The sequence below is a fragment of the Saimiri boliviensis genome, chromosome 5 (assembly GCF_048565385.1).
Source record: "Saimiri boliviensis isolate mSaiBol1 chromosome 5, mSaiBol1.pri, whole genome shotgun sequence".
Taxonomy (NCBI): domain Eukaryota; kingdom Metazoa; phylum Chordata; class Mammalia; order Primates; family Cebidae; genus Saimiri; species Saimiri boliviensis.
Genome location: NC_133453.1, coordinates 25,679,399 through 25,692,087, shown reverse-complemented (window position 1 = coordinate 25,692,087; position 12,689 = coordinate 25,679,399). Strand labels below are relative to the sequence as shown.

The 12,689-nt window shown below is 39.1% G+C and overlaps 1 protein-coding gene across 20 annotated transcripts in view; it reads right to left on the bottom strand.

Moving 5' to 3' along the window:
- FN1 (fibronectin 1) overlaps positions 1-12,689 on the bottom strand; it is a 78,025-nt gene that overhangs the window by 35,714 nt on the left and 29,622 nt on the right. For all 20 annotated transcript variants that reach the window (XM_003925565.3, XM_039470052.2, XM_074399059.1 and 17 more), the window contains exons 19-24: positions 11,936-12,208; positions 10,101-10,367; positions 5,523-5,617; positions 3,957-4,125; positions 3,417-3,503; positions 618-809 (exon numbers count right to left, since the gene is read on the bottom strand). In XM_003925565.3, coding sequence (XP_003925614.1) covers positions 618-809; positions 3,417-3,503; positions 3,957-4,125; positions 5,523-5,617; positions 10,101-10,367; positions 11,936-12,208 — 1,083 coding nt within the window. The remainder of the gene's footprint in view (positions 1-617; positions 810-3,416; positions 3,504-3,956; positions 4,126-5,522; positions 5,618-10,100; positions 10,368-11,935; positions 12,209-12,689) is intronic.

Sequence of the window (12,689 nt, the reverse complement as noted above, 5' to 3'; positions counted from 1 at the left end):
CCAATGGACAAACAAGCCTATCCTTAGACAGGCTTTTGCAATGTTGTCTTTCAAACCACAAGAAAGAACACCCTGAAGGTGTGGCTTTTACTTTTTTTTTTTTTAATTCAATTTTTAAAAAGAAGGATTTGAAACTGCAAGATGAAAAACTGGACGTGTCAACCAAATGCTGTTTCAGTGCTCACATATGGGGACAAAACTATTTGATAGGCAGCTGTTGGAAATGGACAGGGACTGTCAAATCAGGCAGAAATGTCCTAATGGGATGCATTTACCATATTACTTTTAGCCTGTCAGTACTGAGTACAGACACATGACAGCGTTTTAGTACACTTCCATGTGAGCGGACAGTACAAAGTTAAAGCCATGGTTGCCACTCCATTACATACTTGCTGCAACACACAGCATCCCAGTGAAGCACAGACAGTAAAGCGGTGTTAACGGCAAGCATTTGTCCAAATTGCTACTTTGACTTCATCGTTTTGGAGAGCGCAGCTGGGAGATCAGCATTAAATCCCAAATCTATTTGACACCCTTAACCATCTGGGGATTAAGATGCTAATCCCCACTCTTATTGGAAGTGTCACTCTGAGGATAGCAGCTTATTTTTCTATTACCTGGGATGATGGTATCAGAGATAGGGACACTTTCCTTGTCATCCTTGACAGTGTAAACACTGACATTGTACTCCAGGCCGGGACTCAGGTTATCAAAAGTGCAGGAACTCTGATCGGCATGGACCTCTTCTTCCAAAGAATATCCCTGCTGGCCATTTGTAGGGGTTGTGGTAATTCTATAACCAGTAATGTCTGGAAAAAAAAAGAAAGGAGGAAGTTATTGCACCAAGCATCTGTGAGCCAGGGCATATTTAACTAGACTCCAATGGTGGACTCACGGAGCAGAATGCAGAAGGACCTGGCATTTACTGAGGACTCCACTGTCACTGTCATTCAATGCTTGCAACAATCCTTTCAGGCAGTTCTAAGACCCTCACTTTATTTTATTTTTTGAGACAGAGTCTCCCTCTATCACCCAGGCTGGTGTGCAGTGGCACAATCTTGGCTCACTTCAACCTCTGCCAAGATCCTCACTTTTTTTTTTTTTTTTTTTGAGACAGTCTCGTTCTGTCTCCAGGCACTAGGCTGGAGTGCAGCGGTGTAATCTTGGCTCCCTGCAACCTCTGCCTCCTGGGTTCAAGCAACTCTCCTGCCTCAGCCCCCCAAGTAGCTGGGACTACAGGCACGCGCCATCATGCCCAGCTAATTTTTGTGTTTTTTAGTAGAGACCGGGTTTCACCATGTTGGCCAGGATGGTTTCGATCTCTTGACCTCATTATCCGCCCACCTTGGCCTCCCAAAGTAAGATCCTTACTTTAAAGGAAATCTTGAACCGGTGAGTGATTCTGAAAAATTTTTTTTGTCTCCAAATCCCATAGTCCTATCACTGTATCCCGCTTTTCCTTAATGGATTATTTGAAGACAGCTGAGGAATATTCCTTTCTACCCACTAGTATGGAATCGCTCTTAACCTGAAGCACATTCCCCAAAGAGAACTCTCCTAATTCAAAAGGCCTGAAACTATGGGATTTACAGGAAGAGAATCAAGAAAGGTGAAAAGGTAAAAACAAAAGTGGTGATACTTATCCTAGAAAGAGTATTGATTGGAAAGCTGAGGCGGGCAGATCACCTGAGGTCGGGAGTTTGAGACTAGCCTGCCCAACATGGTGAAACCCCGTCTCTGCTAAAAATACAAAAATTAACTGGGCGTGGTGGCTGAGATTTCGCCACTGCACTCCAAGCCTGGGTGACAGAGCAAGACTCAAAAAAAAAAAAAAAAAAAAAAGAACAATAAAAAAGAGTATTGATTGCTGAAGTCTTCAGGAATCACAGAAATTGAGCAGTAAAAGAGTTGAGGGGGTAAGAGAAAGACAGTCAAACAAAACCAGTGACCACTAGAGATCTGCAGGGCCAGATTAAAAGTAAAATGATAAAGTATATTAAACTTTACGAAGGGCAAGGAGATGACAGTATCTTTTGCCATTAGAAACAGGGTGAACACTAATGTGGCAAATACGAGGAAACCCAACTGGATGAGAAATAAATATTGAGATCATTACACTTGCTACTGATCATCCAAATGTGTGGGCTGGGCGATTGAGACAAGCAAGGTATGAACAGTTCTGCTGCTAACAAGCATGAAGCTTGCCGACTTCAAGTTTCAAATTCGGAGCAACTCAGCTGGAAATTGTACAGCTTTGACTTAAACAATGTTTCCAAACATAACGAAAACTTCACAAAAATCTCTCTACTTCAGAGGGAGATTAAAAGAGCTAGTTTTATTCTGTGTTTGCATACATTAATCAGATTTAGAGGTGATTGCCTTAGCTTTGTGCCCTGGCAAAAATAAGAACTATATAATACTTTTTTTAAACAAAAATTTCACGATGATTTAACAGTAAATTAGAAATAGCTAAATAATAAACTAAACATTTCCCTTAAATTAATAAGTATATGAGGTTATAATGCAATCAACATTAATTGAAACTTCTGTTTCTGTTTAAGGTTTTCTCAGTAAGTTTTGTGAGACTTTCATGTGGTTTTGGCAAAAGTAATGAATATCTGAAATTTCCTGTTATTGCCATAGTACATCATGCTATTTGAATATTGTTACAGCTATCTTTACTTAATTTCACATTTTATAAATAATATTCAAATATGTGTGAATGAGGACTTTAGATAAATGCTTCATTTAAAGTTTTTAAAAGTCATGAAACCCCCTGACCAAATTTTTCAGTTTGCATAGAATATAACTTAAAAACAATTACATTCCAAATATGTGAAGTTGGGTGTGAGGAGGAATTGACAAACTTAAATTACAATCCCAGTTTTGTAACATTTAAAATGTGTGACTATGAGTAGGCCAATTTTTTCTAAGTCTCAGTTTTCGTATTCTGTAAAATGAAGGCATTTCTGCCTTTCATCACCCTTAAATAATTGCAGTGCAACTCATGACAAAACATTCACAGAACTTCAGGGAACAATAAACTTAGGCTCTATAACCACTCACAAAAGGGAAATTACGTAATATGACCTCAGACATTTGTTTGGCAATTTTTAATGTACTCAGCGAAAGGCACCTTCCACACTGCTTTTCTTCAGAATTACAGCTGTGTGAGGATCTGCCTTGTCCCCATAGACTAGCGTAAGATTGTTCTGTTTCCTGTGATTGAAGTCAACGTGCATTAAAAGCACCCCGCATGCTGCTCCACGATGTTCATCAGGTTCTGCTATAGTTTTTATGGAGAGCTGAGCAATTTAATTCAAATCCTATCTTCCTCTGAAAGGAACCTAGTTTCTAAAATCTTCGTCTTGGGAAGGTATGGTGTATACTTGCCCTCTGTTCCATCCCAGGCTTACCTGGGGTGGTGCTCCTCTCCCAGGAGACCGTGAGCACTCCAGTGTCAGGGTTGGACTCCAGATGCAAGTTTGTTGGTGGAGACAATGCTATGCAGAAAGACAATTTTACAAGTTACAGCTAACACAAAGCTCTTGACCTGTGTAAACTTTCCTCCTTCCCTACTTCCCTCTCTTCCATGCTTCTTCCCTCCCTCCCATAAAAATATAGTTTACACTATGAAAACATGATGGACAGCAGCAATTCTCTGACAAAGACTTTTTTTGTATGATTACCGATTTTACAATACTATTAAAATTATTTCCATCTTGCCAGTTCATAAATATTCTTGACATGGAAAGAACATTTCCAGTGCCGTAAAATATAAGGCATGAATTGAACCTGCTTCCCCAAATTCAGGAATAGCATTAATAATATAAGTAAGGATAAAGTACCTCCTCTGTGCCGTTCTCAAAAGTAAAAAGTGATATTGACGCTAGCTTTTTTCAAAAAGTGGAACACTTTTGAAAACAAATCGAAAAGGGAAAAAGAATTCTTCTTACGTGTCACCACTTTGTTTACGATTGGCGCATCTCTTTCCTGTCCATCTCTCAGGACTTGGATGGTGTAGACATATTCCACTCCTGGAGTCAAGCCAGACACAACGATGCTTCCTGAGTCTGAAGTCACTTCTCGTGGTGCCTCTCCTCCCTGGCTTGGTCGAACACCCAGCTAGAGGAAGGAAAGCAAAATAAACACTAAGGACAAATATTTCCAGAGCTGTGTTACTGCTTTGAGGTTGTGATTATGCTTTAAATAGTGTGAACTCTTCAGAAACTGCACAATGTACTTTCATTAGGAAGTGATTCGGGGACTCTTTTCTATACTTTAGCTGGAAATTCCCCAAGGTGGGCGAGTGATCTTCCAAACTGCATTATGGTGGCTTGTAATGAAAGGTTCCAGAGAAATGTCACTACATACTGCTTTGCTTGATAAAGAATCTCTTGTTACAAGCCAGACATACACGGGGACTGTGGGCCACATAGTAGTTCATTTCTATTTTTTGCGCGTGTGCTAGAAGGAATGACTGAGCTATCTAATAAGTTATTCACATTCAATTCACCTTTTAGTTGCCATTTAAAGGCACTAGCCCTTGTAGCAACTGTTTTGGAAACACAAACCTTTTGAAGAGATATGTTCATAGCTTTAACTGCAGGATGATACACTATAAGAGAAGAATAACTATACCCATGATTTAAAATCCTTTTAAGATTCTGTTTCAAAAGCTTAGGTAACACTGTGTCATCAAATAGTGTTCAACTCTAGAGAGATCCTTCACACATCATAAGGCTTCTGAAAGTCAGCATGACATTATTAAGGGAATTTAAAAGGTATACTGGCAATCTTCAAAAAGTTCCTCTATATTTGAGTAGCATAATCATAAATATGGCCATTTATATACTTTATCTTTGGTGTATTTTTTAAACCATCAAGGGGATTAAGTCATGATTTCCAGCGATCACAAGTATTTGTCTCTTCACACTAAATGCCAAAGAATGGAATTCTTTTAAACTTACTCATTTGTATTCGTCACTTCCCTAATATCATTACTTTAAAGAAGATGAATCCATATATCCACAGGGAAATCTTAATCTTAACTTCTATTAAGAGATTCCCCCGCAGCGCTTTGAACAGTTGGAGATGAAACTGATTGGATAAAAATGCGATTTTTAAGTGACTGAGTTTCACTGGTCTCCCTAAATTGGCTTTTGTGAACTTGTTCACACCCATTTAGAACAACACATCAGTGAAGTTTTCCTATTTTTTTTTTGAAATCTAATTCCCTGCGGGAAAGGATAGAGAAAATGAGATTACAACAAACAGCAGCTTCACACTAATGTTTTATCCTCTGCAAAGCACTTTCACAGCCTCCGCCGGTCCCTTCAACAATTCAGTGAGGTAGGCAGGGAAGGATTGTTAGGCCCTGACAATGTAATCAAAGATGTATGAACAGAAGCAGGTGATAAAACCCAGGTCTCCTGACTCCTGAATACCCTGTGTCCACCACATGGGAAACACAAGGATACCTCAGAGCTGTATCACAGAGATTAGGGACATCAGCAATTTACCTTAAAACCAATTCTTGGAGCAGGTGTCCATGTGATCACAATGGTGGTCTCGGTCACCTCGGTGTTGTAAGGCGGAATGGAGCTCCCCGGCTGCACTGTGAGAGAAAATCAATGCACATATTCAAACCTCAAAATTCACAGATGATTGCATAGAATATAGATAACAAGTATTTTTATGGAGAACCTCAGTTTAACCACGCAACGGATTGGGAATGTAACGAATATTTTTTTACTTGGTGGGAACTGGGAGAGGATCAGACTTCTCAATCTTGAATGTGCCACATACGTATCTGGGGTCTGGCTAAAATGCAGCTTCTGTTTCTGGAGGTCCAACAAAGAACTAGGGAGTTTGCGTTTCTGACAAATTCACAGATAATGCCAATTCTGCTGGCCCGTGAATTATACCTGAGTAACAAGGGGTTACACGTCTTCTAAGGAGGTCTTCTCAGTAAATTACAGAATCTAATTCATGTCTTTTCATTATTGCTGGGATTTGAGTTTGATGACAATAAATTTCTCTATATTGCCAGTATAAAATCCCTTACAAAATGTAAAACTGGCCACCACAAACTGATTATCATATTGTTTCTTCATCATTAATTTAAGAACAATGGTTAAATTATAGATGGTTATATAAAAACAGCTTTATGCTGGGCAGGAATCAGTGGCTCACACCTATAATCCAGCACTTTGGGAGGCTGAGGTGGGTGAATCACTTGAGGTCAGGAGTTCAAGGTCAGGCTGGTCTCTACTTTTAAAAGAAATCTTTTTTTTTTTTTTTATTTCTGAGATGGAATCTTGCTCTGTCACCCAGGCTGGAATGCAGTGGCCTGATCTCATCTCACTGTAACCTCTGCCTCTTGGATTCAAGTGATTCTCCTTCCTCAGACTCCCGAGTAGCCAGGACTACAGGTGCCTGTCACCACACCCAGCTAATTTCTGTATCTTTACTAGAGACGGGGTTTCATTATGTTGGCCAGGCTGGTTTCAAACTCCTGACCTCAGGTGATCCGCCTACCTCAGCCTTCCAAAGTGCAGGGATTACAGGCATGAGCCATGGCAACTGGCTTAAAAAAAAAAAAAAAAATCTTATTTTTAAGTAAAACATTTGTTTTGGGTTTTAGTAGCAAAAATTAATAAGAAAAGAGAGAGAAGAAAGAAAAAGAAAGAAAGAAAGAGAAAGAAAGAAAGAAGAAAGAAAAAAGAAAGAGAAAGAAAAAATGAAAGAGAAAGAAAAAAAAAGAAAGAAAGAAAAGAGGCATGTACATATAAAGTTAAGACAGAGATTTCCAAGAACCTTGCAAATCTCATTATAAATATAGAAAGGTAGGGTCACAGAAGGCCAGATATTTTGAGATGGGTAAATTAAGTTAAGGGTATCAAGTATATTAATAGCCCTGGTCACACTGATGTCTCCACAATTCTTCCTCTCTTTACATCTCAATCAAATTTTGTTCCCATTGGAAAAAAACCTCTGAATGCCTTTATACTAACTAATGAATGGCTGGCAAGACAAAGCTTTTGTCTCCAGAGTTATACAAACAGGGATTAAAAAGTGTTCAGGCTCCAAGTCTCAACTCAACTCCAGTCAATTTTTTTTTTCTTTGCCCTGTGGGAACTTAGAATCAACATTGCCATTCTCGCATTTTTTTTTTTCCAGTCTGGATTCTGAGGTGCAACTTTTTATTTTCATTTTAAAATGCCATAGGCCGAGTGCAGTGGCTCATGCCTGTAATCCCAGCACTTTGGGAGGCTGAGGTGGGTGGATCACCTGTGGTCAGGAGTTTGAGACCAGCCTGATGAACATGGTGAAACCCTGTCTCTACTAAAAAAATAAGAAAATTAGCCGTGTATGGTGGTGTGTGCCTGTTGTCCCAGCTACTCAAGTAGGCTGAGAAAGGAGAATTGTTTAAACTCGGGAGGCAGAGGTGGCAGTGAGCCAATATTATGCCACTGCACTCCAGCCTGGAAACAGAGCAAGACTCCATCTCAAAAAAAAAAAAAAAAAAAAAAAATTATGTGAGAAAAAGTCAAATACATGTGTGGGCAACTTCATAATGATAGCTCTAATGGATTAAGATACTACTGGTTTAGTGAGCTGTTTCATCTATGTATGTTGTTATTTTGATGGTGTTTGGTGGAAGGCGGGGGGACATCATGACTAGGACAGGTGACCCGTGATGCCTTTTAGTACCTCTGAAATTATACACCACTTGGCTGCTGCTGACTCTGCCAAAATGCCATGGCCAGCCCTGTGTGACCATTTGTAATGGCCCACAAAAAAACAATTCGGAGAACAGTTAGTTTCTTTCACTGAACATCTGCGAAAACCAAACTTTTTCACAATTATAGTCTCCTCAACTATCCTGGGCTTTAAGACCAGGTATTTTTCTATGGTTTGAGCCAGCCAGCTAAAGTCTTCCCAAGTTTAAGATGATGCTTTCTGCCTGGGAAGGCGATTATGGGAAAATCACCAAACCACAAACTCACAAACTGATGTCAAACAAAGGATGTGATTCTAAGTGTGAGCTATGGGTTCTGGCAGGCCTTGTTAGGGAAGAAGAGCCCAGCTGTTAAAGAAATAAAATTTGCCCTATCAATATAGGAGTAAGCTGAATTTCCCCCAGAAGCTTTTTCCCCTAACATTTCTCACATTAGCTCTTAAGAATTTAGCACAAAGTTACAAAACTCAGAAAAGTTATTCCCAGAATTCAGCTTAGTAAGATAGTGAAAAACTAGAGAAACTTAGTAATTTCAAAAACATGTAAGCCCTGCTGATGTTTACAGCTTTAGGGAGTACATAAAGTTCAAATGGAGTTGTAGAACACCCTGCTTGTATTAGTTTATTTAAATATAAGCTTCCTTGAGCTGTTTTTAATTCCTTCCTCAATTATCTACTCAACAAATATTTTTTTGAAAGCATAAGCTGTGCTAGACACTATGTTAACCTTTATCTAATAAAATCAGTTTTGGCTATCAGTATTTCAATTAAAATAATTATATTTTATATGAAGGTATTGTGCAGAGCATAAAATAATATAACCAATATACCAAAGTCTTCAGAAGCACTTGAAATACCTTGACCCACAACCTTCCCTAAATTATTGTTAGCATCATTAAAAATGCTTTTTCTTTTATAAGCACCGTATTCAACAAAAGAAACTACATAAAATATGTCTTATGTTAAGGAATGAAAAAGACAACTATAGAATTCTACATTTTAGTAAAAGACAACATCTACTGAAAGGGCACATTCACTGAAATCTCTATTTTAATTCACCAAGGGACATTTATAAGAAATGAATACTTATAAGAAATATAAAGACATTAATTTCATGAGAGTAGATTTTAGAGTATCTTAGAACCATGTAAAATTTTAGCAAAAGTTTCAGGTAAGCTTATTTGCAAATTAAAAACGAATTTTACTTGCTTATGATTAACTATTACTTAGAAAAAAGCCTTCATGGGCCAAACTTCATACAACAAATTTAAATGGAAGTAAGTTTCTCTTAAAATATGAATTCTTATGGGGAAAAGTTTATATTTTCTTTGGGAAATCAATTCCATAGTTATTTACAAACTAGTCTTGTATTGACTTTTTGAATGCTTTTTAACCTCCGTACTTATAAATTAATCAAAGAGTAACATTTGTTGAAAGCTCTTAGAAAATTCCAAACTCGTCCATGGTTACAATATATGCTGAAAAAGTGCTTATGTTAAGTGCTTCCATAATTCAAAATGTTGAGTTGAAAATAACAAATAATGTTCAGCTAGAAATAAGTAGTCTCATAATTCTCTGTAATAGAAATGGAAATGTATTTAATAGAAACCAGTTTGTGAAAAGAGGTCTTATTGTGATGTAGATATATAGAAGATTTAAGACCACTTCCTTTAAACACAGAGCAAAAGGACAGATATGACAAAAAATATTGTTAGCATTTTTCTCCTCTGAGGAATTTCAACAGTAATTTCAGAAAAAAAGCGATTCTGTCTGCAAAAGCACTTTAATCTTCTGGAGCCAACACTCATAAAGAAATCATTTCCTTGGCTTCTTGTTCTATCAGTTGGTTCCCATTCAATCTGTAGATATTTTTTATTCTGCATTTATAGTTACTATTCAATACCCAAAGTGATAGAATGTGGACATAGGTGCTAATTTTTTTTGCCTTCACTAGCATTTGGTAAATTCATTTAAGGTAACAGAATTGAATTTTTCTAATAACAGAGTGCTTTAAACCCATGTTACTCAAAGTGTTGGCCCTAGAGGAAAAACGGCACTTGGCACTATGTGCAGATGCACACACTGCTTCCCTCATCAAGGACATCTGGCTTCAGAAAAGTTCTCAGCTGCACTGAGCAGGGTGCTTTGTGATTTACATTCCGGCACAACTCTTTTTCTTGTTGCAGACTAGCAGGAAACCATGATCAAGGCCGGCAGCCAGTCTATCGAGCACATTTGTAGTATCACTGCTTAAAATTATGTACTAACTTTTTAATGTTTGATTTAAAAAAACAACAACAACATGAAGAATAGAGAACGTAAAAGAGTTAAGCAAAAGCATTTAATTTTCAGCTTACGTGTGGAAAAGACTCCAGTGACTTTGGGGCTCTGTTGGTTGCCCTTTATGGCCACGAGGGATACGGTGTACTCAGATCCAGGCTGCAGGTTCCTCAGCGGGTACTTCGAGGCGGAGGGACCCACATTGTACTGCTTGGGCTGGCCTCCTCGGGTCGGGCCCACGGTCAGTCGGTACCCTGTTATCCGGGCCCGAGGCCGAGTCCATATCACCAGGACAGTAGTATCAGTTTCATTGACAAACTGGAGGTTAGTGGGAGCATCCAGTTCTAGGAAAAAAGATGAAACATGCCAAGAAATATTTAGATCAGTACTGATCATAACTCATGTCCTGAAGCTTGACTGAATGTCTTAAGTTTTCTCTCCTCAAGGTTGCAACTACGTGAAAGTCAAAACCCTGGAAAAACCGAGCCATTAAGAGATAGAGTGCTACACAGAACTCCGCCAAAACTCTGCCAGTCATGAGAAATTGTGGAACCATTTTGCTTGATCATCAGAAAGTCTAGTTTTCCAGCACGCCTTTCCCACCACTCTCAGAAATTATAGTTATATTCCAGCAATGGTATTTTTAAAAAGGCAAAACAAACACTTCTGAACCTCACAGTTTGCTCTAAGCCAAACAGATTAAGGAAAGAAGGATATGCCTCCTAAAACGACAGCAAGAAAAAGCTCTCTATGGGTCAAAAGCAATATTCTGTGAATACTCCTTTGCTGGAGAAATAAAAGTTATTTTCACATGGTTCAGATTAGATAATAATGACAGTAATTACATACTCAAATCATCAGATTCATGGTAGGATACTGGTGAATTTGCACTATCAGAATCACAAAAATTGTGGAATTTATTCTTGAGAATAATAACCAGCAATTTTTTCCCATCGAAATTTAAATAAACTTTCAAATAGAGGAAATCTTTAAGAGGTAGTCAAGTATAATAACTGAGAGCATGGGCTTTGGACATAGGTTAAAGAGCCAGCTCTGTCCCTTCCTATCTCTGTGACCCTACAAGTTGCAGAACTTTGTAAAAGCCTCAGTTTCTTTATGTATTTGATGTGGATACTAGTAAGACCTTCTGGCTGGGCACAGTGAGTCACGCCTGTAATCCCAGCACTTTGGGAGGTCAAGGTGGGCAGATCATTTGAGGACAGGAGTTCAAGACCAGCCTGGCCAACATGGTGAAACCCCGTCTCTACTAAAAATACAAAAATTAGCTGGGCATGATGGCATATGCCTGTAGTTCCAGTTGCTTGGGAGGCTGAGGAAGAAGAATCACTTGAACCCAGGATGTGGAGGTTGCGGTGAGCTGAGATGGTACCACTGCACTGGGTGACATAGTGAGACTCCGCCTCAAAAAAAAAAAAAAATAATAATAAGACCTTTCTTCCTAAGGTCAAAACAAAGAGTAAATAGGAGAATAATGCTTGTAAAAACTGAGCCGATAAGCCGGTGGCTACTAATACTAGATTCGTGACCATTGCTATTCTTAAATGAATTCTATTGTTAAGTGTTATGAGCCTGCATTTTAACTTTGACCTAGATATATTTAGTTACGTAAAAACTGCACTCAGATTAGATTCCCCTCAGTTCTCCCCTCTTAGAATGCTTCCACTGGTACAGGTATTTTAGAGGTGGGTGACTACTTAGCATCCATGGAGCTTGTCTGAGTTTCGTTTTCAAGTTTCACATGCTTTGTGTTCACTAGACATTCCCTTGCCAGCTAGGTATCTTCCTCTTTCTAAGCCATACACCTCTGAGTGAATGGTTTGCTGAGCTTCCTCACAGGCTGGAAGTGAGGGTGGAGAATTCGGAGGGGAGGTAAAGTTAAGAGAAGACCTACTGGTTGTCTGTTGGGCAGTCAGAGGCTTGCTCTCCCTCCCATGGTTCACTGCAAAGACTTTGAAGTAATAGGTGACCCCAGGGGACAGCCCGGTGACTTCTGCAAAGGTGTTTCTGCTGATAGGCAGCCTCTGGCCATGCTCCCCGGGCAGGTTGACGGGGATCACATCCACGCGGTAGCCGGTCACCACACTCTCAGGAGGTGTCCACATGATGGTGACCTTCACGTCTGTCACTTCCACAAACTGCAGGTCCCTGGGAGAGGGCACTGTATCTAACAGACAAGAGTCAACAGGTCATTCACATTTTCTGCTGAAGATTTTTTATTTTTAATTTTTATTGTTTTTAGAGACAGGGTTTCACCACATTGGGCAGGCTGGTCTTGAACTCCCAACCTCAGGTCTTGGCCTCCCAAAGTCCTGGGATTACAAGCATGAGCCACCAGGCCCAGCCTTGCTGAAGATTATTTTTAAGAAGCCAGTTTCTTGGATATGTTAGACAGTTCACTGAGCCTCTCATTGGAGAGTTATGCTAAGGTTTGTCTCTTAATCAGATGATATTTTCATGGTCCAGTCAATAGAGCTTAGATTATGACACTTGAAGCTTTTATCTAAAACAGCTAGGTAATAAATGAGTTACCAGCATATGAAGTATCATATGGTAGTTGGAGGAGGGGGTTATAAAAGAGATACTAAAAAAAAAAAAACCTTTGAAATAACTGCAGCAAATAATGCAATGGTTTTTGTCTTACTGAA